Source organism: Pollicipes pollicipes, unplaced genomic scaffold (genome assembly GCF_011947565.3).
Source record: "Pollicipes pollicipes isolate AB1234 unplaced genomic scaffold, Ppol_2.1 Scaffold_7261;HRSCAF=8764_pilon_pilon_pilon, whole genome shotgun sequence".
Lineage (NCBI taxonomy): Eukaryota > Metazoa > Arthropoda > Thecostraca > Pollicipedomorpha > Pollicipedidae > Pollicipes > Pollicipes pollicipes.
Genome location: NW_023597054.1, coordinates 59580234 through 59606057, shown reverse-complemented (window position 1 = coordinate 59606057; position 25824 = coordinate 59580234). Strand labels below are relative to the sequence as shown.

The window sequence follows — 25824 nt, the reverse complement described above, 5'->3', positions numbered from 1 at the left end:
TCCAGGATTTTGTCAGCCAAGGTACAAATATAGTAGTGCCCCTGGAATTTGGTTACTCCCGGAAGTGAAAATTTTGGACCCTTTGCGGTGTTACTGGAATTTGGTGCCTCTTGGAAATATCTGCTGTTTGGTTGCGAAATGAACTTTTGGTGTGGCCCTAGGGGGTCGCTCATGTGTGGCCCAAGGGGCGGACGGCATGGCCCCATACCGTCTCCCACCCACCATTAGGATGACCCCTTGTCTGTATTGATCAATTAAAAGCAGGATGAGGACATCAAATTTGCACAGTTTTGGGGCATTGCCATCACATCGTTCAATGAAATATTTTCTTTAGCTTCAGTGGTTGGTACTTCAGGCAGGAGCCCAACAGCCACCTAAAATTGCTGCTTTTCCTCAGACACCTGGAGCGGCCCGGAAGCGGCGCCATTTGTGGGCTTGTGCGGTGTCCACTATGACAGGCAGGTGCTGTGACAAAGTAGTGGCTGGTTCTTCTCCAGCAAATGGCCCATCTTTGAACCAAAACAGGGCGCAAAATCGGCCAAGAAGCCGTGAAACGACTGTGAAGAAACATTTCTAAAATACATACGTCCATGTGCTATGCCGTGCTCGTCCTCTAGAGATGAGTTTTTGAGGATGAGGGCAGCTCGTTGTATAGAGTGCCGTCAATATAATCGTTCTGTGACACCACAACGCCGTTTCATCAACATCTCCACGTGTACTGGAGGTCGGTATCCCAAAATAGTTATTTTCTGCTAATAATACCTGCTAAGCGGTCCTGTACCACCCAGCTGTTTGAGGTCATGGGGGATTGGAGCGCCTTGGTAGAGGATGGAGAGCCGGTGGACGTGGCGTATCTGGACTTCAGCAATTTTTTGTGTTCAGCAACAAATGATTCTGTTCCCCATAACCGTCTGCTCTCCAAGCTTCATGCTTACGGTGTGAGAGGTAATTTGCTACGCTGGATCAGGGCTTTTCTTACTCACCGGATGCAGAGAGTGCGGGTCCAGGGCTCGAAGTCGGACTGGACCGACGTCATCAGCGGCATCCCGCAAGGGTCAGTACTTCGACCAACGCTGTTCATTATTTTCGTGAACGATCTGCCAGAACAAGTGCGAAGCGTGGTCAAGATGCTCGCGGATGACACCAAGGTCTACTGTCTTGTTCCGAGACCCCTGACTCACTCACCTCTGCAGGCTGACCTCGACGCCCTGGCCAAGTGGTCAAAGGAGTGGCTGCTCCCCTTTAGTGCAGAAAAGTGCAAAATAATGCACATCGGGAACTGCAACCCGAGGCTGACGTACTTCTCGGACGGTGCCGAAATCGCGGTCGAGTCCACCGAGAAGGACCTCGGGATCTTCGTGGATTACCGGCTCCAGTTCCACGTGCAGACGGCGGAAGCGATCTTCAAGGCCAACCAGATCCTGGCGGTCGTGAGGCGGTCTTTTGCCAATATCGATGCTCGCACGTTGCTATTACTTTTTAAGATCTTAGTACGTTCGCACTTAGAGTATAGCAACGTTATCTGGGGCCCGTTCGGCGAACTGGACCAGAAACGGCTGGAACGGGTTCGGCGACGAGCTACCCGGCTTGTCTATGAAGTGAGGCGCCAGCCATACCCTGAGAGGCTCAGACTCCTTCAGTTGCCCTCACTGTACTCTCGTCGTCGCAGGGAAGACATGGTAACAGTGTACCAGCTGTTTCACGGAGGTATGTCGCTACCGGGAGAAGAGTTGCGCCAGCCATACCCTGAGAGGCTCAGACTCCTTCAGTTGCCCTCACTGTACTATCGTCGTCGCAGGGAAGACATGGTAACAGTGTACCAGCTGTTTCACGGGGGCATGTCGCTACCGGGAGAAGAGTTCCTGACAAGACAAAACTCGGAGGTGACGAGAGGACACCAATGGAAGTTCAGAAAACCTCGAGCTAGGACTCTCGTCCATCGTAACTCATTCAGCACGCGGGTTGTCAACGACTGGAACGCTCTTCCACACCTGGTCGCGTCGTCGACCTCAGTTGAACAGTTCGAGTCTAGGCTTGATACGCACTGGGCTGACATCATGTACGACGTCCCACACAGAATCTTCCCATAATTTGAGACTGTTTGGTTACCGGACCGGGAGCCTGACGAGACCGAGACCTACAGGCCTAGTGGCCTTTTACAATTCCCGATCACCATAAGGTAAGGTAAGGTAAGGTAATACCCCAAACAGGAGCTGCAAGCCTTTCTTCCTTATAGTAGCTCGAAATCATGACCGTAGCGTAAACTGGACACAATTCATGGAAAAGATGCATCTCGGGAAAAGGATGGGCAGGGTTCATGGGTTAATCCCACATCTTGAGAGAAAAACGGGGTTTCTTCTCCCTCTCGCCCACAGCAGTAAAAAAGTTCTCCACTGACGTATGTTCCTTTCCAGCATAAATGAAAAGGAAGGATATTGCGGGGCAGCCTTGACCGGCTAATGGCGCAGGTGTGACAACTGTAACCACTGACATTTCTGCGTTGAACGCACGGAGTTCCGCACAGCTCGTACAGTGAGTAATGTCCGGCATGGCTCGCGTGGCGCCAATTTGACCAAGTATGAAACTTCTTATTTTTGTTAGTTGAAAATTTTGTTTCGAGTGAACAAACTTCAGTCTATCTGGAGGTGCCGGTAAGACGGCGTTGTAGTGCTTGATAACGATTATATTAGCCGTATTATATTGTTAGTTGGCACAACGCCGTTTAACCAGTATATTTATTATTATAGGGTGTTGAATCTCAGTTATCTTAGTTAAAAGCTGTCTAGCACAGCAGTCAGCTATTTGTGCCAAAAGGCCAGGAGCTGAGAACCTTTCACGTACCAAGTGCTTCTTATTGTATTATAGTAGCCATGGCAGCATTTGAGGGGGCAGGGGCAACCCACGTGCATGTCATAATTGATGTCATATCAAGATTAGACTTGTGTGTGTGTGAAGAATGAAGAGCAAAATTTTAAAATTGTATGTCACTTGTATTGAGCTATTGAAAAGAGCAGGTTGAAAATAACATTTTTCCTTTTCTCATTTCCTCAGAAGGTTTACTTCTACTGGCTGTAGTAGGTGGGCATCTGTGAAGCTGATTTTTGTGGTGCATTTGAATTAAATTTTTGGTCAGCTGTATCCTGCATACTGCATGATAATTTTCTCCTAACTATATGCCCAGGCTGCAAGGAAAGCAAAATTATCTTGAGGTGCTTTGTGTGTATCCAATTTGTCTTATTTTCCTTCCATTCAATGCCTCCAAGGTCAATAATAAATTTTCAGAAAACTGAAGCTCTCCTGCTCCTCAGTTCCCATGTCACAGGATGTACATGCTGGTTACAGGAACATGTTTCTTTACATGGATGAGGCTAACCATCTGCCAAAACCTTGTGATATTGCTGCTATGATTAGCTGACAGATTCATTTCAGAAAGGCATTCATAACATGAGCAAATGTGGTGAAGATATTGCCATTTGAGCTTAATGCTTACTATTACATCTTAACTCTTTCTATTTTCACATGGGTTTCAGGGCTGGCTTCCTGACTGCAGTGTCCTAAGTTTTTGCTGTCACCAGCCAAAATGTGTAGGCAGATTTCCAAGCCTTATATGCTCTACAAATGCACATACTTGTGCTAGTGCCAAATCCCACAGACATGAGGTATACCAGCACCAGCTTGGTGGCATAAAGGGATAAAGTGGTGAAGAACAGTGTCATCTTACCTGTGTGCATGTACAACATGTACAATATTCACCAGTAAATTTCCTCTTGTTTTTAGATTTGTAAACCTGGCTGCACATAGGAACAGTGGTTGCTGCAGTCATGGTTCGACTAAAGAACAGGTAAGATGTTAAAGTGGGATCCTATGCTTGTGTCACTGATTTATTCCATATATTTGGTGAATGGAAGATGGACATGTTATTATCATGTTATACTAGTCAAGCCCTGTGAATTCATATTGATTAGTGACTAAGCTTGTAACAGCTTTGCATCTGTTTTCCTGAATCCTTCCAGTGCCAGAGGTAGATGGCTCCCCTCCAAGTCCCTTCCCACCTGCCCACCCCCTTAATTTGATCCTCTTCTGAAGGAGGAGCTGCAGGCCCCTCCTTTAGTGCATGCTACAGTGGGGGTATTATGGTGGCATCCTGAGATACAAACTTGGCTGATAGAGAAAGCTGGTCATTTGTCTGGCCTTTTGCACATCCCAGTTTCTGATCTGTATTTGCAAAGGTATTTTGTGGTGGAGCTGATCCCTGCGAGCGAGGCAAGCCCTCTCAGGCAAGAAATCAAGGAGGACGCCATCTACCAGGCAGTTTTAGAAGCTGTGTCTCAGATCCATGGCGACTATGGCGTTGCTGCTGTGAAGACGAGGCTAATAGGTACGTTTCAAGAAAGGCATTTTGATATTGTGTTACCGGCTATACTTGATTGATGCGCGCCGCAATCTGAATTTTATTTCTTGTAATTTTATTGTGACTTACGCGCACAACCGTGGCAATTAACATTTTATTCTTTCAGTACCGCATATTGGCCGTCCACGCTGCCGGCAGAGCTTTTACCGACCAGCGCTAGGCCCCGTTTATACCGGAGATAAAAGCTGCCTGGCAATGTGACCGGTAGCTTGTTATGCGAAAATTTTCGCGGAAGCCGATCGGTCCCGATAACAAAGGCACAATGAGCACGTCTCGTGCTGCGCCTGTGTCTGCATGAATGTGGACCGCGGCTGCTGCACGTCGATTGACCTTTGGCCTGACGCTCCGCGCCGGCCCGATCCACGTCGTGCCAGCTTCCCGCTGATGGGGAGCGCAGAAGCGCACCCCGCGCCGCAGTGTCAGAGTGTGCTCATCGTGATGTCTGCGGGGCACCCGAGCTACACACAATTTTCGTTTGCCAAAGGCATTGTTTTCATAAGTGTTATCAAGAGATTCCGCCATACATTTTGCCAAACATGGTCCATAAAAGGGAGAGATTTTCAGCATGGCCCATTGGGGATTCTGCCCGGCGCGTACGCTGTGTGACCGTGCTCCCCCTGGCCGGCAGTCAAGTACTGTAATGCTGTGACGCGCGTCGTGCTGCTGCGCGTCTCGCACGACGCGCACCGCCAGCTGGCGTCTGCGCTGCCGTTCGTGACGTCGCTGGGCGGCCAGCCGGTGACACCGCGCACTATCTACGTGGGCGCCACCATCATGCACTGCTTCCGGTTCCTTAAGGTGGGCTGGCGTCTGAGGCTGGGGCGGGGCTCGGACGGGACCTCCCCGACGTTGGTGGTCGGACGCTCTCTGGCTGTCCGGACGAATGAATTTATCCCGCAATGAATTTGCAAACCATTGGCTCGCTGTGGGAAGGCTGTGTGGATTTTTACGCTTAAACAAGGTAAACACGCTATGAGTAAAACAACGCCCTCGTAGTAGCCGTGGATGGCGGAAGTGATGGGGTTCTGTAGATGTGCATTGATTCTTGGGATGACTGAACGTCTGTGCATGCCTGTCAGAGTCACCTGCGTCGGCACGCCGTGCCGGAACGCCTTTGTGTAGCGCCGCGGTACGCAATGTGCATGCGAACGCACCGCCCGGCCGTTGCCTGTTCTCTGACGCCTGTGTCCCCTCCCTCGTGCGCAGAGGCACCAGGAGAGCTGCCTGGAGCGGATGTGGCAGTCGCTGGGACCGCACCAGCGCGACCAGATGAAGCGGGCCATCATGACGTTGAAGATGCCGAACATAGCCGAGGCACGCAGCTTACCCGGCGCTTAGAGGGACGCGGCGCGGCTGCGGCGTCCGCTGTCTGCGTATGCGCAGCGCGCGCGCGGGAACCGTGCGCTGTGTGCGGGGTGACTGTGTGGGGTGTGATGGTGTTGATCGTTTGTGGTTGTGGATGCCGGCACGGTCTTTCTCTCGCGCTCATCTGTCAGTTGAAGCAGACCGACGTTCAGCGTTCTGCGTGGTACGAATCGTGTGTGTCATATACATCATGTAAAAATCACGTATCATGTGTTAAAGCGTGGACTGTGATACATTTTCCAAACTGAGACGGGTGGTCTTTTCGGATTGTCTGGGTGCTACGCCGCACTGGTAGCAGCGGGCGACTCTCGCGGTGTGCGGCGGCGTTCCCAGCTGGGGTCTCGTTGAGAGCTCATTCTCAGTTGACGGTGGTTACCAGCACAAGAGCGCCGAACTCCAACGACATGCATATGCCACCACATGCATAGCGCTGTCGTGCATCGAACGGGAGAACCGGGATTTTCCATCCCCAAACGCGAGCCCGAGTGCATCGAAGGGTATAACCGGGATCGTCAGCCCCAAGTGCGAGCCCTAGCGCTTTGAAGGATATAACCGATATTTTCCATCCCCAAGTGCGAGCCCCAGTGCATCGAAGGGCATAACCGGGATTGTCAGCCCGAAGTGCGGGTCCGAGTGAGCAGTACCATGCATTTTCCAAACAAAATTAGCTTTTGAACACAACTCGATGGCTTGTTTTGCAGAGTAGGAACAGGATCATTGCTGAGCATTGCTCGACGCGAAGGCCTTGATCCCGCCGTTCCGAAGACGGTCTAGGGTATGAATGTACGTGTCTGCCACACAGTGTCAATTGCCACGTGCTCTGCTGTCGGGTGCGCGCCGTGGCATGCCACGTGACCCCGACCCGCCCCCGGTCAGACTGCGCTCCGTCCGGGCTTTGCAGCATGCGGTGAGGACGTGTCGGCTGTATATTGAGGCAGGCGTGGGCTATGAAGGCACTAATATGACATTCTCTATCCGCAGCCGCCCAAAAGCGAGCAGGTCAACGCACCAGCGTACCAAATGTGCGCGTTTATGCTTTGTAATGTGTTTTCGTAAATACGACATACAAAGTTAACCGAAGCCTAGCGCTCAATATGAGCTTTCGCGCTTATCTGAAATATACGTGTCCTCAACTGATTGAAAGGAAACGGTTCAGTGGGACGGCCAGACTCGACGACTCTGAATCAGCACACTTGGAAATGTTATCTCTCAAAGTCGCGACAACGGTGAACATCATCGCACCCCCGCTGAGGGAGGCAGTCAATCGCAGGCGCGGTCGGCGAGCTCGACAACTGTCACGATCGGCCGGTGGCGTCGCCGACCGGTGGCGTCCGGAATCAACAACTGCCCACCGGTCCGCCTGGCGGCGCTGGCGTCAGTCCTCGGCTGTACGCCGGTACGTGGCGGCCTTGGTCGGCGAGGGTGGCACCAAGCCGGCACCCTTGGTGGGCGAGGACGGCGTTAGCCCGTACGCGCCCCCATGCTCCGCTCCGTAGATGCCGTCCGGGTACAGGTCGGGGTCCGGCCGAATGGCACCCATCAGCCGCTGTCGGATACGGCGGCAGGCTCAGAACGGCAGGACCATGGAGCGGACCACGACTGGAGTCGGTGGCCGGGGGCAGCACACGGCGCGCGCCTCAACCGACCGAGCCGGTGCACAGCACAGCCTGTCTCGATCGGTCGAAACACTACACGGACATTGCACCGGTCGACGCGAAAGCCTAGGGCACAGAGCGCTCCCACCGACGGAGGCAATGCACCGCAGAGCAAGACCTAGATGACAGAACTCGACCAACAGATTCCACACACGGCACTTCTCAAACGACAGAGGCCATGAACATCACAGCACATTTTCACCGACAGACAATCTTCGCCACGGCATATCCGGCCCGACCGAGGCGCTGGGAAACGACACGACGTTTTGTGATAGCTTTCTCAGATCGCTTCACGCATCGGAAAGAAAAATTAAACAAAACCACTAAGGTCCACAGACAGCTACAACCTTGATTACGAGAACCTTAGCACGAGTGCGCGGACGAGGTCCTCGATGACCAGCCGTGCGCACGAGGCCAGGTCACGGCCGCTGACCTTCCAGGGCGTGCGTCCAGGCGCCTGGACGAGCGCTAGCGCGGCGCAGACGGGGATCGGCAGGATGGAGAGCGAGGCCAGCAGCCAGCCGAGCCCGATGGCCCACTCCGGGTACCGGTACGCGCCGTACGTCGGACGCTCGTAGTCGATCAGGCTGAAGATCCAGATGGCCTGCCGCGCGGCACACGCTGCGGTGAGGCGCCGGAGCGCTCGCAGTGATCACGTGCTCACGTCGCGACGGCACGTGACTGGCAGAGCGGCTGGGGAGGCTGGGCTCGCGGTTGAACCATCCTGTCTCACTCCCGCGGTAGACAACTTTTGGCGTTTCCGGCCTTGAGCAGGGGATAGTGACTGGGCTCACGGACAACCAGCAGTGGCATACATCGATACATAGGTCACCGATTATACTTGGTTGTGCCTACCAGGATCAAAAAGGGCGCCAGATATCTCCAGCAGATCTGGAAGTAGATGGAGGGCCGCGCGCCCGTCATGATGGCAAAGTCACGACAGAGCCGCTCTGTTCCGTAGATCCAGGTAACGGCGATCACTTCAAAGAACGCCAGGAACATGAGCGATATGCCGGCCACGTAGTAGTCCATCAGCTGGAAGAAGTACATGCCGCCCTGCCGATCAGCAGAGGGTGCTAGGTCACATTGCGAACGAAAACACATGCTGAAGGAAAGTTAATCAAAACGTACATGAACGAATGTTCGCTGTAATAACAGAGATGATTATTTTACGATATTGCATATATCAAAAGGGTCGGAAGATGAAGAAAGGCGATAGAGATTATCAGCAGACGGATTGCGGTCGGAATCCTGGGATGCATGTGATGTGATGATGTGCGCAATGATGACGTGTGCGATGTGATGTGACCTGTACATTGGCGGCGTGTGTGATGTCATGATGTGTACAGGTGTTGTTAAGTCCTAGGGCGTAGGTGTCTTGTTTTTGTTCAATTAGATGCATAGATGTTAGCACGTTGATTTAAATTAACAAATCAAAGGAGAAAAGAAAGACGATTAGTGAAAGCCTGGAATGAATTTGACCTACTAAGATGCGAAGTACAATTTAAGTTTGAAGTGAGTGCAAAAAATGGAAAATGTCATTCATCCATAGCCTACGTGCCATACAGCCGTAACACGAATAAGTCGTTTACAAGATAACGTCGCACGTGACATGTTTGTAAGCCCGTGTCTCGCCTGCGAAAGGCGTCATTTAGCGCACATAAACCCGACAACGCTGTCGGAGCATTGTGTTACAATGTTGGTGGACTTCCTGAGGCTTCCTGTGCACAACGAGAGAAACTTCGACAAATTTTCTTGTTACTGCTTAAAGCCCAAACAAACATGGTCATGACACCACGCCGCGCCAGCTTTATGCAGCGAGGGTTCCACTCCCATCCGGCTTTACATGGGCTCGGCTCAGCTTACACTTCCTTACACGTGGCTGACACGTGGCCGGACCACGTGCTCAGGAATAAAGTGGTATCATTGCCCCGCCTGCGTCCGTGGAGAGAAATTCCCTGGGGTCATTACAGTGTCCGGCGTCGCAAAGCGAAGACTGACAGGTGGCAGATGCGTGGCCTACCTGAGTCACGTGCGGAAGGCCCAGCACGCAGGAGACGAGACAGATCATCAGCACCAGCACCTCGTGGCGCTTCAGGTACTCCTTGATCCACTTTCCATAGGCGTCCTGCAGGGTTGTGATCACCACCTCCAGCGTGGCGAACTGAAAAGGAGGAACTGCTGTAGCTGCTGAAGTAGCTAGGCGACACGGGTACTGCGTCTATTGAACTATGTTGGCCATCTGCACCATATGACGTAGCGTTGGTCCGGACCGAGATGGCAGAACCACTGCATTCGTGACGTTATTATCTAGCAGAAAAGCGGAATAATCAAAATATAGCATAAATGACAGCATAACATAGAACAGCGAAGACGCTCGCAAGTTGGAAATGCGAATTTCACACAGATACGCTGACGATACAGATTTACTATCATCTTTTAATGCTACAGCTTGGTGTCTGACGCGAGCACAGCAGTGCGAGCGACTTGACCCCAAAAGAGCTGCCATGAATGAGTGCAGCGTACCACCGACGCCACCGCGGTAGTCGACGTCGCGTACGCACCTGGCTGTCCAAACCCAGGCACAGCAGCATGAAGAAGAAGAGAAAACCCCACAGCTGTGGAATCGGCATATTTGCCAACGCCTTGGGGTAGATCACAAATACTAGACCGGGTCCTGAAACAGTCCAGCAGAAAACACATCAAGCGATTACTGTCGATGGCGGGTACAAGGACAGCGAGTTTTCAAAACAGCTGTTTGTGCACCAACTGCCAGCACATTTGCAGGCAACCTTCTGTTTGGCGAAGCATCAGACGGTTTCCTGACGGTGCCACGGGGTTTTGAGGCATGAAGTGTGAATCACAGATGCACACAAATCAGACACGCAGTACTTCGCGGAACTGTAATACCGCAATGCATCGGCCTTGGTATACGTAATGTTGTTTTATACGGCCTCCGTGCCCGCACCATTCAGACACACGGGCATCCGCCTACAATCAGCGTAATATGGCTGGCAGCGGCGACGTTACTGGCGTCCCGAGTGTAGCACTATTACAGGCTATCTCTCCACAAGCCAGGCAGATATGTGCAGCGCCCCCATTAGAATCGGCTGAAATGGTTTAGACAACGCTGTTCCGAAAACGGCGTCCGATTCTCGAAATGTCTGATTTTTAGATCACAAAACAACACAGCACAATGTACAACTATCCTTGATCGACGAAGCTGCTGACAACATCCAGAAATTACTCATTAAAAGCTATAGCTGTGAAACCGTACATACCCAAACAAATTCGTCATGTTAGATACTGGCAAAGTATACCCAACTTGGGCATGCGCAATTTCCATCACTCGCTTGGCAACTGTTGCGGTCCAAGCAGGGGTGTAGTTTCTTCTTTAGTTGGGGAGCTCCAGCCCCTTCCCCTTCCCAACTAAGGGCCCAGCCCCCTCCCATTTCCAATTAAGGCTCCAGCCTCCTTTCCCTAACTTTGAGAAGTTGTGGCCAGATCTGTTGAGAAACCTTCTTTTTTTTGTTTTTGGAGATCGATACCGTCATTCCCCCCCCCCCCCCCCCTAAGAGCCCCCACCCCACCCGTCTTACTCATTTCGCTCACTCCTTGGTTCAGATAGTCTTTTTTTGAAGCGTACTCATTCACGTACGAGTCAAAACTCTCCGGAAGCAACAGGTCTGCATCAGCGTGCCCGATAAAAGTCAAGCGGAAAGGAATACGCGTATCGCTTGCTTCTAATTATCCTAACATTTTGCCGCCTTAAAGGAATTGTTCAACATCTGTAAGGAGTTTTGAACTCCAATAGATGTTTTGAAGATCATTCGGTGCAGTTCACGGCCCTGCCCAAGACCTGAGCCCTTATGGTTCCCGAGCCACACGCACGTGAAGATGTGCAAACTATTTCGGGGAGACTATTTCAAGTTCACCTAGGCATCCGTGACACAGCAGAAACATCCTTAAAATCCTGTCATTCCACTAGCCATGCGGCGATCAAGGCCAGAAAAAATGTACTGGTCGAGCCGTTCATGTCTGGCGCTAGTGGGCACGACTTCTAGATATAACGGCCGCCAATTGGCTCTCAATCAATACTATGTAAGGTACAATGACGTTATCAAACCATGGCGTATTGAGAAGCATATCTATAAACAGCGAAATTATGTTGGCTAGAGCAGTCATTTCTACTTAAAAGTATACCAATAGTCAGAAGTGAGCCTGTTTCATCTTATCTGATGTTGGCTTCAATATCTTCAAATGTGAAACATTTCCTTTAAGATGTTAAACGCGAAACAAAGGGCTTGCACTCTGAGTGCTAATCCAACAGAGTTTAGTGTCATAATCTGAGTCACGACTTGTTCCGGCAAGACGGTTTCGTGATAGCTGATGTCTGTAGGTCAACCGACTCTCACCTGCCACGACCACTTCCTGAATCTTTTGGTTGAGCTCCTTAGCGATGTGGCCTAGAGTGGCAAACACGATGATGCCAGAGAAGATGCTGGTCAGCGAGTTGAGGCAGCAGATGATGAACGTGTCGAACAGGATGGAGCGATTGTCGAACTTGTTGTAGCTGGCGAACGCGATCATCGAGCCGAACGCTATGCCGACGGAGTTGAAGTTCTGCGCAGCGGCGTTTACCCATACCTGCGCCACCGAACAGCACATGAAACAAGGGCCGTTTACCACAGCACGCAAAGCAACGATTAGCGATTAGCCACGTCTGAGGCGGCAGTGGCTCTGCCACGAGACTACACAGAACGCCGCCAGCTCACCAGCCTTCGTCCCGCTGGGTTCTGCGGGATCTTCCAGCCCAAGGGCCTGCAGTGCTTCACTGCGCGGCCCGCATTTCCGTGCTCTGTGCATGCCATGAAAACCCGCAGCTCTCGTCACTCGTCGTTTGCTTCACAAATGTGCTTAGTTATGTGTTTAGTTCAAAATGCGCTAAGTTATGTGCAAAATATGCAGCAAACTTTTGAGTGTGAGATGCTGAAACTGTGTGCTGCCGACTGATATGCCACACTGACGTTGGAAGGAAACCAGCTGCATACTGTCATCACGAATAAAAAAACTGTGTTGCAGAAAATTCTCCCTTTTCCTTTCTTTAAACAAAAGTCAGCGCCCGATTGGTAGGGAAAAACGAATCGCATAGGTTCATTCACCGAGTCGAAGGGTGGTTTTGTTTTGTATACAATATAAAACACAACAGTATAAAGCGCGCCACGTCTCATCTAACATCGCCTTACACTTCCCCTTCCCCTTCAGATCAAGTGCGCGCGACATTTATCAAAGCCACGTCGCTCTGCGGGAGACCTGCCTTGGCGTCCTTCAGCAACTCCCACTTGGGATCGAACAGGAAACGCAGTCCGTCGGTGGCGCCATCCAGAGTCAGGGCCCGCCAGAGGAAGACCGCGATGAGCACGTACGGCGCTATGACGGTGAAGTACACGACCTGTCGACACCCAGCCAACAGGTGACGACCTGACCGCAGGCAATCGGCGTCGCTCTGCGGCGAACCACGCGGAAGGGGCTCTAAAGGAGGCGACGGACAGCCTGATATCCTGGACGGCGGACAGCCAAACGCGGGTCAGAGTGACGCGCCTGCGCAGACGGCGGCGAGGAGCTTGTGCGCGTGGTGCGACTTGGAATGTTTTGTGAGTTCTTTTGGCTCCTTCAACAACGGGCGTCTCTCACGAGCGTCTCTTAAAATAGCTGGAAGGCTCCAAGAGTAACTTTGAAATTTTGAAGGGTCATTTTTTCCATGCGTAGTCATACACGTTACGTCACAATATGAAATTCGTAAGAATGGGGAGGGGTAGACCGGGTCTCCTCAGAAGTTTTCGAAGTAATCTTGAATGCTGCGCTGTGCAGTCGGCCTTTACGGACTTACGGAGGGCCTGCTAGGGCTTCAGCACTTACCTTGCCTGAGGATTTGATAGATTTCCAGATGCAGAAATACACGAGCACCCAGGCCAGCAGCAGCGTGAGGAATATGGGGAGGCGCACGGATCCGACCTCTTCTATACCGTCCGTGATCTGCAGCACTTCATGGCTGGGAACACATTTAGTGGGTTACATGCAACATCTCGATACGGAAACAACCGCACCATAGCATCTCAGGTGTGCCACCACGCGCTTAAAAGTGTGCCGCCACATCGTAGCACCTCGCGATTGGAACTTATGGATGTGACCTTGAAATAGTCTCCCCGAAGGTGTCTACACATCTTCGCTTATGTGTAGCTCAGAACCTTGACGGGTTTAGGTCTTAAAAAGGACAGGACTGCGAACTGCGCCGAATGATCTTCGATGTATCTATTTGGGTTCAAAACTCCATTTAAGCGTGGAGCATTCCCTTTAACCCGAACCTCCTAAGGTCACAAATCGATTCTCTGACACGCCTCCGGTGCATGGTACGAATGCATCGGTAACACCGAAGCGCCTCCTATTAACCTTGGAATCGGAACAAGAACGACCGCTGCATTCGCCAGCCGGGCCCAGCCGTCGGTCCGGTCGTAGGGATGAAACGATTTAAACCAGGAGCACGGCTTGAGGTCGTGGGCAGCCAAGTGGGGACGAGAAGCAGCATTGTTTGTCAGGTCATCGCCACCGTGATGGAGATCCCTAGGTCACGTCATTTCGTGGAATATGGGAAACTTGGACTTTGAAGCACACGAGTTTTTCAGTACGAAATTAAACGAACAGATTTCATGAAATTTAGTGAGCATTTCTATGTTTCGGGATATTGCATCTGTTTCGTACGTAAGCCACGGTTGCAAGCTGAAGTAGTGCTCTCACTAGCACATAGTTATTAACGGCATGTCGTTCTGTCGGTCCACGTATGAATGAAAAGACGAGTAGAACGGCTGTGCCTCAGCACTGCCAGCTGGACTTATCGACCAGGGCAACGGTTACCGGGGACAGGGGGGGGGGGGGGGATGAAGTCGGGGCTGAACCCAGTGGCATAGCCAGGGGGCAATCGGGCCCCGGCGCGGACAGCGCCAGCATATTTTGGCAGTTTAAGACCCTCTCGAGGAATCAAAATAGCATCACAATATTGAAAAGGTTCCTAGTCCAAAATCGGGCACCAAGCGACGAAAAGGTTTTTTTTTTGCCGACGGACCCCTTATCGCTCGCTTTGGCCTACTCCTGGGCAAAATTTTGGTCACACCATTGGCTGGGCTTCCCATCCCCCCCCCCATTTTTCGTCTGGCTCTTAGAGCAAAAACAAAAAAACTGTAAATAAGTATCTAAAAATGGCTAACGGCACCCGCAATTTCAGATACCTTCTGTTACTCTTGCAATCGACCCGGGCTGACCGAGCCCGAGGCTTTCGTTGACACGCGACGGTTGCCAGGCAACGTGCAACGCGTGAAACAAGGGAACACGATAGTAATCCATGTTGTGTCTGCTGGTGAACATCTGAAGCCCGTCAATGAGCCGTGATATCTGCAGCCATGCTTCGGCCACACCTCTGGTTGCATGATGGATTAGCGTCAGTTGGAGTAGACGCTGCTCCTGGCGCATTACGAAAACGCAAACATTCATCACATCCAGATGTACATGTCATATATGTACCACGATGATGCGACATGTACGGAACTACGAACAATTGCACTCAAGATTTGTCCCTACTAGTTAGCTTATTATCATCATCTGATTAGATTTGGTTCGCATCTATCGAAAGAGCACCGCTCAAATCTTTAGAAAATAAGTCCGCTAATTTGCCTTCAACATGCATAACCCTGACAGAAGGATTACCGGCAAAACATACGTTTATTGCTTTGTAAGCATACGCTCATATTATTTTGAACCGTTTATGTATACGTTAACGCCGTACATTGCATGCCACGCCGCCAAACAGCGACCGTAATAGTTCTGGAGAGGGGCACCGGTGCTGGCGGGCGGCCGGCCACCAGTGTAACGACGGCATCACTTCACTCTGTGTAGGCGGGCCAGTCGCATGATGAGCGGTGTAACAGCCCGAGCACTGACAGCCGGCCATGCTTCAATAAGACTCACACACTTTCAAAAAGGAAACTTAGGAGAACGGAAAGGCGGATAGAGCCCGTATCAAACACGCGAATCTTGACCTTTCCATAAGACTACAGCTGGGATTACGTCAGCCAGGCACCCACCTCACGGCCGACAGGGCGACCAAGGACTGGTGGACGCACCTGGCGGCCTTGCACTGCCAGCCGCGTGGCTGCAAGCCAGTCACAGCGCCGCGGCCTGCACGTGGTGTCCCGCTCCCCCTCCCCCGCTCTGCGCGGCGTGTGGCGGGGTGCGGCACTTGCAGACGAGGACCACCGGGCGGGCGTGGCGGGAGCGGTCACCGATGAGGGCAGCACACATCGGCGCGGAAACTAGAAGCCCAGGGGGTGGGAGGTGGGGACAGGCCAAGCCTCCCTCCCCCTACTCTCCCAGAATTTGGCACTGGTCCTATGAGCATTGCCTGAAAAGAAGTGACCAAAATGGGTGTCCGGATTCCCCCAATTTGGAGGACTTCCACTACCTCTGACGACACACGTGAACGATGCAGCAACTCATCAAGTGGATCGGTGGCCTGACGATAACTGATGAGAACACTTCTCCTACCGCAATGCACAATTCTGCTGAAAGCGCGATAATGTGTTTGGGTGATGTGCAATGGCGGGGCGACTGAAAACGACGCAATGGCCGGCAAGCGTTGCGGTACATAAGGCTATCGATTAGCGCTCAATGACTGTGTACACGAGCCTTTGGTATGGCTTGTTTGTACTCTGGACGATGCTTTGAAGGTTATTCAGTTGGTCGGAACCCGTTCAGGCACAGCTGGGCGGGTTACCAGAGCCGTGAGATGTCCGGTCAGTCCGGGAGGCTCAGGTGAGCAAGCAGTCGCCAGACGGCCCCCGCCTCTCCTCATCCGTTCGAGCACAGTTCGGTACGTAACCAGTGCCGTGAGGTGCCCAGTCTGTCCGGCAGGCTCAGGTGAGCAAACAGTCGCCAGACGGCCCTCGCCTCTCCCCAATCGTGCGATCTCGATGGGAAGGGAGCAAAAAGCGTTGGCTGATGTCGGCCGTGAGGACACAGGCTGATCCGGGATGGATATACTCCATGCAAAAGCAAGTAAACCACGAATATTCACGATCCCCCACCCACACAAATCAGCGCCGAACTACAGACAGCATCGGTGTTTTTGCAGGGACGGGGACGGCACAAGGCAGCACTAGCGCCGGGATCTGCCCCTGACGGCAGAAAGAAGAACAAAACAGGTTGGGATGGACGCATGGCCCCCCCCCCCCCTCCCCCCCCCCAAGAAAAAATGAAACGATCAGGACCGGTGATACGGAGAGGGACCGGCGAGATCGGCAGCGACGGACGAAGGACCACACTAGCGGTGGGCGGGGGGGGGGGGGGGGAGGAGCGCTGTGAGGCTGGTGCACCGTAACCCAGCAGCATGCCACTTTATTTTCAGTAAAAAGTGCCCGATCGCTGTCGTTCCTGTCGTTCGTTAATTCTTAACGCGGGCTCCCGGTATCCCAAAATGAAGACTGATAACGTCCTCACGATCCCAACGTCAGATCAGCCATTCAAAATGAAACGGCTACACCTTGGACGCCAGGTGGAGGACTGCGGCGAGACCCGTTACGTAAGGAACTAACACATGGAGAGGTACAGGCCCCGATATGGATCTGGTGTGCGCTTCGTTCTCAGAGAAGTCATTGCCTCCGGTTTTGATCAAGCCACGTGACTATCACAGGTAATGATCAAATGCAGTTGGAAAAAATGCATGTCGTGGTGGGATACCAAGGCCCAGACTGTAAGCTCGGAAGCGATCGAACATGACATGAAAGAAGTGCAAAAATCGGTGGTCGCAAAATCCGAGCACGATCGGACGCCTGGGGCTCAAATGGAGGGGATGGAAGGGATTTCAACAGGTGGACTAGGGGCCAGGCCACGGAAATAAACTGCACGCCGGAACGCCGCTCGTCTCCCGGCCGGCAGTTCGCTGGCAGCCGATTTGACAGTCGATTATATTGCGCCCATTGGTTTCGTCTTCTGGCTGTAACCTGTTCCCTGGCATCGTTCAATGGGGCGCCTCAACGAGCGCAGGAACTAACTCGAATGTCATTTCCACGCTTCTGAGCGCTCGCGCATCAAAAGAATCCGTTGCCCATCAAAGACTTATCATCGCATGAATGCTTGTTACCGTAAAATTATCAATGCAAATTCGTGTAAAACGAAACCGTTCTGTGCACGACAATCCTACATTTGTTGTAAATGTGTGCTAGTACATATTTTTTCTTTCTCCTTTAATTATAGGGTTAATGAATGAAGGAATCGACTGAAGATACGAAAAAAGTGCATTCCGGCTGAGAGCCAGAACACGCCCATATCAATGCCAACAACATGTCCGACAGCAGAGTGCGTCACGCAACTACATATGCTATACCCCGAGCGTCATACCCCAAGCGCCGTACCCTGACCGCCATACCCCGAGCGCCACACCCGAGCGTCGAACCCTGACCGCCATACCCCGAGCGACACACCCGAGCGCCTTACCCCGAGCGCCACGCCCCGAGCGCCGTACCCCGAGCGCCGCACCCCAGCGCCGTACCCTGAACGCCGCGCCCCGAGCGCCGTGCCCCGAGCGCCGTACCCCGAGCGCCGTACCCCGAGCGCCGCACCCCGAGCGTCATACCCCGAGCGCCATAGCTTGAGCGCCGTACCCCGAGCGTCATACCCGTGGGGGCGAGGACTGTATCACTCAGACACGGGTTCTTCGCTTCAGAAGCGGGGACTTGTTGAGTCCCCTGAGACACATTGACCCCAGCGAGAGACTGCAGTAAGTCTGGGTTATGCATAAACAACTAATTGAAGATAAAATTGGATCCACGGGAATGGCCTGCAGGTTTGCGCATGGCTTAAGAACGTAGCTTCTTGAAAATGGGTGTTTTCTGCGCCGGCGGCCAGGCAGGCCGAGCGGCGGGCCGGGAAATTAAATCACTGCGCTCCCGTCATTAGCTGCGGCTCTGAGCTCGCCGTCCTCAGTGCCAACGAGAGGGTTGATAAACCAAGACACGTTTTTAGAATGTACCGTCTTGATAAAAAGGCGTATCCCAGCGGAGATTTCCATCGCACAGACGACGGCTGGAATAACTCGCGCTGAAACCCGTAACGAACGGATAAGATACCTGCTGCTCGAGTGGGCCCGAATAACATGACTGATGATGCATACTAAGAAGGGTGAAGTCATACTGTGGGTGCCCATCTTACGCGACTTACTGCACAGCCTGCTTTAATTGGGGGGACGTCGCAGAGCACGGTGACCGATGGCCGGCGAGGGCCTCCGAAGACAGTGAACGGTGTGTGACCTCACAAACGGAGAACCGTGAGACCAACCGGCCAGCCAAGGCGGAGCTTCGGGGCTTGATCAGGGACTCCGGAGATTCCTACGTGGGGTAACTGAGGAATCTGCAGCCAACGGCGACCCGGAGGCAAGGTGCCAGTGTCCGACGCAGGATTGGCCAACTCAGGAATCAGGAATTCCCAAAAACATCCCCGGATTGTAACGCTCGGGGAATGATGAGGCTCATTTCACTTGGCGACGAAAGCAAATAAAGGGCTTCATTATTGGGCAGGCCATACGTCGAGGTGGTTGCCAAAGCAGTTGGGATTGTCACCCCTGTCTGAGTCTCAAAGTACGTAGGAATGTCGACCAAGATGTTAATTTCAGGGCCGTCTCCGCAACACGGAATCACACTTGGGAACGCTTTTTCATTGGTTGCGACCTGCCATTCTTCTTTCTGCGGGATCGCGTGGACATGTGTCTGCCGCCCGACGCCGTATCCAAGCTTCCTCATGGAATGGTTTATTTTCAGGATCGCAAACAGTGTGGGGTGCCCATCTCAAGTGCTTCCATTTTGGCCTGTCAAGTATTAAAGGACTGGCCAAGTCATGAGTGTGTGGAAGGGTACATGCGCGGGACACGGTGCCCTGGATTCAGGGTACCCTCAGCATTTGCACGCCTTCATTTCCTTTGTCTTGTTTTGCCGCCGGCCGAAACAAGCGTGTCGTGAGTAACGCCGAGGCTAGAGATAGAGATGTCGACTTATTACCCGCCAACCAGGCCTTAGGCGCGCGCATAACATCACTCCAAACACACCGGCACGTCAAGCCGAAAATCACCCGCCCTGTTCAAATGCATCCTCACGGGCTATTCCAGCACCACGTGTGAGGGCAGACAGCGATGAATCATCGTCGAGACCGCCCCAGGCCAGACGTTGTCGGTATCGACAGTAGCTACCCATAACCAACGGCTGGGTGTACCAGCCGATGCTGCCCGTGACGTCAGACTCAGATACGCGGATGGGATGGTCGATACACGGACGATGGAAAGCTGGAAGCACGTGATTGAAGAACGGTGCGGTCTTCCTGAACAGATGGTATAGCCCACGCCAATGACTACTTCAGGAAAAGTATTTCAGAAATCAACACAACGATACAGATGAATCCAGGTTTCACATAGCAAAAGCCAAGGATACGGGTAAAAGGGCGCGGTCGTATTGAGACCAAAAGTAAATAAATCGCAGTGTAAAATGCGGCATTTAACAGAAGACGACAAGTCATGCCTCGAGGTTCGTGCGTAAAACTGTTCCAACCTGGCAAATGCCTCCCCGCATGCACGTGCCTCCATTTCCTTAGGTCTGCTTGCCCGGCGTGCGCCTGGATGGGTGCGCGTGTGTGTGGAATTCGGATGATGGTGCGTGTTACGGAGCCTCACGTAGCGAATAAATTTACGTCGTTCGGCGGTAATGGTTAAATGTGAGCTAGTACAATGGTCTCACGTACCTCTGCTCATGTGCGCTCACGCGCCCTCACTTATACGTGTTGCGGAGCCTCACGGTAAGAATGCATTGCGGTCGTTCGGCGGAAATGATATATGGGATTATGATATTGCTAAAAATATACCATTATATCATATGACATAACGATATATGTGGGCAATAATGCGGCGGCGATGACGTCCACTCACTAGAAGTAGTCCTCGGATGGTGTAGTGACGTTATCTGCGACCGATGTGTTCGGGCTGAACGTGTCCTGGCACGAGGCTTCGTTCCACGTGTTGTTACAGCGTGCCCACGGGACCTCGCTCCGGAACGAGGCAAACATGTAGTAGAGCGCCCAGGCGATCACCACGTTGTAGTAGGAGCAGAACAGGAATGAAATGACGACGGTCGCCAGCCCGGCACCTGCGGGGAAACGGAGGTCACAGGCGAAACCTACAATGCACTGGCGTTCACGGTCCGTGCCTGCAGCACACGGGCGTTTCTCGGTCAAAACTGCCGCAGACTGCAAGCCCTGGTTGGTGCAGCAGTGAATAGGTGCTGGCCGGTCAATCCTGCGGCTCTCAGACGATCACCGGTCAATCCTGCGGTACTCAAGCAATCACCGGTCAATCCTGCGGCACTCAAACGATCACCGGTCAATCCTGCGGCACTCAGACGATCACCGGTCAATTCTGCGGTACTCAGGCGATCACTGGTCAATTCTGCGGTACTCAGTCGATCACCGGTTAATCCTGCGGTAATCAGGTGATAACAGATCAATCCTACGGTACTCAGGCGATAACAGATCAATCCTACGGTACTCAGGCGATAACAGATCAATCCTGCGGTACTCAGGCGATAACAGATCAATCCTACGGTACTCAGGCGATAACAGATCAATCCTGCGGTACTCAGGCGATAACAGATCAATCCTGCGGTACTCAGGCCATCACCGGTCAACACCGCACCAAACCGGCCATCACCAGCCATGCATGCAGTAGACGGGTCATCACCATCCAAGCCTGCAAAACGTCGGTTCAACATGCAGGGTGCACGGGTCAAGCATGCAGGGACATAAATGTTCAGCACACAAACCTACAGGGGCTCGGGTGTTTGCCGGTCCAGCTAGCCTGCATTGGTCAATAGTGCAGAAACACAACCGTTCGACACTGTACACCACATTACAAAGATGGGTTGACCGGTCAAACCTGCAGTAACCATGCCGGTAACGATCGAGCATTCGTGGACACAGGAGCAGCGTTCCGCGAACCGCACGCCAACGGTCAAACAGGCGGGGCCACAGCGGCGCTGTTCCACGAACTGTGCGTCACCGTGCGATAAATAGTCGAGCAATGATGTTATGGAACTTCCGAGGCAATCGCGGCACCTCGCCTCAGTAGCGAACGGGCTTTCAAAGGTCACAGCGTAGACTACAACAGCAGGCTCCGTGCAAAACCCCAGTGGCTGGCATGCTTTGCTATTCTTCATGCAGTCCAGGTGTTTAAGAGGTGTGGGTGTACTAGCTCCTTCTGGACCACACTACATATGTTTTAGACCAGGAGTGCAGATAAGCGACAGCCTGGTGAGATGCAAACGATAATAGGCACGAATGAGCACTGATTAAGGTTAAAATGTCCTCCATGTGCATATATTTCATGACGTCTCAAGTCCGCCTCCTTCGTAGCACCATTCTTTAACTTCGCGATCGTGCTTGAACAGTCAGACGAGATCCATCGCAGCTATCGCAGGCCTTTGCTTCGGAAAAGGTTATTACGAAGGGTGCCCCTAGCTCCGTCCGTGCTTAGCAGCTTACTCAAACCCTGACGTACAATCCCTGACGTTCCTCGAACCATGTCCCTAGCTCCGTCCGTGCGCAGCTGCCAACCCAAACCCTGACGTACAATCCCTGACGTTCCTCGAACGCATCCCACTATCGAGGGCAGAATCTGTAGAGCAGCGGCGGATGTTTATATCTCTGAAAAATGAACCAGATATCCATGCACGATGCGCTACAAGCCTGTGCATAAACACCATCGGTCTTAGAAAGGTCGGCGACTGCCTGCGTGGGAACAGAGATAAACCAGTCCTGTCATGGCCTGGTCTGGTGTGCTAGCTACACGCCCGCGACGTAGTCAAGCTTCAACCCGCGCCAGTCGTCGACATATCCAGCAACCAGGGTGAATGTAATGAACAAGGCATTAACGGATATTAATTTTCGAAAGCGTTTTCACCATAAATAAAAAAATCTGACAAACAGTTTTGTCAACTCAAACGCATTCCGGCATCTCATATGCTGTTACTCGCACCTTTCGCCCCCGGCCGTAACAATATGGATCAAAACGAAACCAAAATAAAAGTGCCACCGACAGTTCCGTCCTCCATCGGCCCATATGCGAACAAATTCTCGCAGAACTATGACGGCGCAAGAAACAAACCCGGAAAAAGAAAGATGTTATATAAATCGTAAGAGCATTCCGCAAGCTCTAGCACCTTCATAATATTATTTGAACAAAAAAAGAAGTTTAAGCTTGCTGGCTTTTTTGCGGGACAGGGTTGCGGGGAATCTTCCTGGTGTAAATCACTCCAACACGGCCGCCCCGTGCCAGGTTAACCAGTTCTAACCACTGATTGGAATCTAGTAATCAGCTGATATCTGATGTCAGCTGACCGTGATGTTGTCGGGCAAAGCAGGACAACATAGGATCGATGGGTACATTAACCCCCTTTTCCCCTCCGCCCAGAATGAAACCTCCGCAATAAAATCGCTTTGCTTACGGTGTTTTAGTCTTGTTAACACCGGAAATTCTTGCTTCCAACAAGCACCGACCGAACACTATACTAACACCGCTGATGGCATAGCTCATGGTAAGAATGCTCGAGCAATGAGTTTGTGTTCATGAATCTTATACAGCTGGCATCAAGTTCCCAGCCGGGAATGACATCCATTTGTGAGTCGTGACAATAGTTTGTTTCCAAAGATCCTGATAAAATCTAAATACATTGGTAAGGATCCTTTTTACCTTGAAGCCCAATTCAAAGGTCGTCATATCATCCATTCGCTTTCCCGTTCGCAAACTGGCTCTGACGACTTGACTGACGGCAACGCAACAAGAAAAGTGTTCATGGCGGCGCTGCTCGCGGTCTCAACGGATTAGTTATTAAAAAAACAACGCGAAGGGCACCATTGCGGTTACCTTAATACTACTACAAGCATTGAACCGGTTTCCGGAAGAAAAAAAACAAAGCAGGTGCCCCGCTTATAATTCATCCACCTTATACTAACATCGTTATCCAGCGGTCTTGCGGAACTTCCTGGAGGTGAGACGTCGACTGATCTAGAGGAATTTAGCCAGGAAGATACTGGCCTAAGCCTACTTCGCTCATACCAGGCGATCTTACAAAACCTTCTGGAGATGGAGGCGCTAACTGAATACGACAATCTGGTAAAAGGTCCTCCTCTACGCCACGTAAAGGAAGTCTGCACATAACACAACACATGTATCAGCACCGTATGCCAACACAACGGCTGCGAGCAGCGCTACCATTCATAAAACCCTGCAGGAGTGCGCGTGTGTGCGCTGGCCGGTGCAGAGGTGCGCCCCCCCCCCCCCCCCTGCGGCGCCCCGCTGACCTTTGAGCAGTGGGCAGAGTCGCTGCATGGCCCCGACGGGACCCTGTCTGGTGAACTGCCCGACGGCCAGCTCCATCAGCAGCAGCGGGATGCTACACACGAACATCATGATGAAGTACGGAATCAGAAACGCCCCTGAAACATACAGAATCGGTGGGTGGGCGGCGCGGACAAACCCGGACGTGGCTGGGACTGTGAACGGCCGCGGACATTCGGGCCGATGTCGCACCGCACACATCAAACGGGTGACGTTCCGTAGTACGTGGATAGCGGACGAGCGAGCGTAACATGGAGTGACATTATGCATGCGTGATATACGTATATACGTATACGACCGATGGCTATTCGGCATATCCGGATAAAACTAAAGCCTGCTGGACCGAACACCAAGCAAAATACAAGCATGGAGCAACGATAATTTAGGATAAATCAACGAAATATGAAACAGCTGCATGGAGTGTTGACCATGCGCAAGAAAGGCATCCCGCAAACAACTTTGGTGTTCATGCATGACAGATTCACCGGGATTCAACGGGATTCACCAAACAGCGTTCCCGGCATAAGCCGTTCACCGCAGCCACAGCGGCATCACACATCGACGACTCGAGGCAGCAATGACGACACTGCCAAGGAAACTATGTTCAAACATACTTAACAGCTGTGAATCCTCCCAATCGTCTCTTGTCCCACGCTGATTAAATTAAAGCGAAAGATCTGTCTTTATGATGAGAAAGTTTGTTTGCATGTCACATCGCATGGCCAGTGAACTTTGCTGTTAACTTAGGATGCAAATCACGTCAGATTCAGTCGCGCGTCTCACCTCCCCCTGACTTGTAGCAGAGGTAAGGGAACCTCCAGAGGTTGCCCAGGCCAACGGCGTACCCGAGGCAGGCAAGCACAAACTCAATTTTGTTGGTCCACGTAGTCCTCATACTGGAGCCCTTGTCCACGTCTTCCGGCTCCAAGGCAGTCACACCACCACTGCAATAGGGGTCAGACACTGTGCTCACGGCTATGGTTGCTACACAGCCGTAGGAGCTCATGATCTACCGTCCTTCACGTGTTGCATGATAACGCCGCCGTGTTTCCAGCAAAATGTTGCATAACCTCTGGATCGATATCAAGCATGGATTTGGGATCATCAATCATTCATCCAGCACATCCACATAACACACTTAGACAAGACATTCGGCACCAGAAATGTCCATGATTTGCATGCGCTCTGAGATAAAATTCTTTCCAGTAAAAAGCGGTTGTTCCACGACCAACTTCCGAACACCATCGAGGTTGTGTTAGTCCAGGTACGCGTCAACCGAGCCCACCACAACTTAAACCTACGGAAGGCGATTACAGAAAACTTCAGAAGTCTGGCGGCGAATGCGGGATCCTCCTGCAGCACCAAGTGACGCAACAAGAGCACCACGCACAAGCCGCGTTGCGTCTTGACTCACGGGGCGGCACCAGCCTGCGTGTCCATGCTGCAGGCGAAGCCGACCGCACTGCACCAGGCCAAGTGGCGACGCAGACGGCTGCAGACCGAGCAACGCCGAGCCGAGCAGCTCTTGCGGCCGCGGCGTACCGCACGGCGCCAGACCGAGTGAACAGCACGGCCGAGCGAACCGGAGCTGGCCGACACCCGACCGGCGTGCACACAACACGGCGGCGAACGCGCGTGACCCGTGTGGCGAGGGGCCGGCGAACTCGCGGAGAAAGTCGCCCGACGCGGCACAAACCACAGCGGCACCCCAACGTCCCTCTCCACAACAGCGCCTGGTCACCGCGGATCGGAGAAGAGAGAGGCGCCGCACGCGCTCGCGGCACGGCCCGCAGCGGCGGACAAAGGTGGCCCGCCTCCACAGCGCCTCGCTCACTCGAGGCGCTGTCCGTGTCGCTCTCAGGCGAAGTGCAAACAGACGGACGGACACAAGTTGTCTGTGGTGCGCTTGCAGGATT

General features: G+C 52.5%; 2 protein-coding genes across 6 annotated transcripts in view; one reads left to right on the top strand and one right to left on the bottom strand.

Moving 5' to 3' along the window:
• The first annotated feature begins 2495 nt into the window (after positions 1–2495).
• Positions 2496–6024, top strand: Pop5 (POP5 ribonuclease P/MRP subunit). 3 transcript variants are annotated; one of them, XM_037237642.1, is made up of 5 exons: positions 2496–2532; positions 3778–3841; positions 4230–4378; positions 5040–5209; positions 5618–6024. In XM_037237642.1, exons 2-5 carry the CDS (start codon positions 3822–3824, stop codon positions 5747–5749), a joined length of 471 nt encoding a protein of 156 aa, XP_037093537.1. In that variant the 5' UTR covers positions 2496–2532; positions 3778–3821; the 3' UTR covers positions 5750–6024. The 3 variants fall into 3 exon arrangements, with proteins under 3 accessions (XP_037093537.1, XP_037093535.1, XP_037093536.1); XM_037237640.1 differs by having other exon boundaries at positions 2508–2576; XM_037237641.1 differs by lacking the exon at positions 2496–2532 and adding an exon at positions 2539–2651.
• Positions 6025–6684: 660 nt separating this feature from the next.
• The window catches only part of ine (solute carrier family 6 member inebriated), a 34315-nt gene continuing 15175 nt past the window's right edge, over positions 6685–25824 (bottom strand). The window contains exons 1-12 of one of the 3 annotated variants that reach the window (XM_037237637.1): positions 25323–25580; positions 24692–24852; positions 23872–24006; positions 20447–20663; positions 13351–13483; positions 12749–12883; positions 11847–12078; positions 9996–10108; positions 9455–9595; positions 8287–8487; positions 7865–8035; positions 6685–7322 (exon numbers count right to left, since the gene is read on the bottom strand). In XM_037237637.1, coding sequence (XP_037093532.1) covers positions 7152–7322; positions 7865–8035; positions 8287–8487; positions 9455–9595; positions 9996–10108; positions 11847–12078; positions 12749–12883; positions 13351–13483; positions 20447–20663; positions 23872–24006; positions 24692–24852; positions 25323–25348 — 1836 coding nt within the window. In that variant the 5' untranslated portion in view covers positions 25349–25580 and the 3' untranslated portion in view covers positions 6685–7151. Of the gene's footprint in view, positions 7323–7864; positions 8036–8286; positions 8488–9454; positions 9596–9995; positions 10109–11846; positions 12079–12748; positions 12884–13350; positions 13484–20446; positions 20664–23871; positions 24007–24691; positions 24853–25209; positions 25291–25322; positions 25581–25824 lie in introns of those variants that run through there. The other 2 variants (XM_037237639.1, XM_037237638.1) reach the window with 2 other exon arrangements.

What these genes read in the sequence shown, in the direction of transcription:
- Pop5 (XM_037237642.1), top strand. Translation starts at nt 3,822, where the DNA reads ATGGTTCGACTAAAGAACAG. An exon ending in TGTGAAGACGAGGCTAATAG is followed by an intron (nt 4,379 to 5,039) that starts GTACGTTTCAAG and finishes CCTGGCCGGCAG; the next exon opens with TCAAGTACTGTAATGCTGTG. An exon ending in ACTGCTTCCGGTTCCTTAAG is followed by an intron (nt 5,210 to 5,617) that starts GTGGGCTGGCGT and finishes CCTCGTGCGCAG; the next exon opens with AGGCACCAGGAGAGCTGCCT.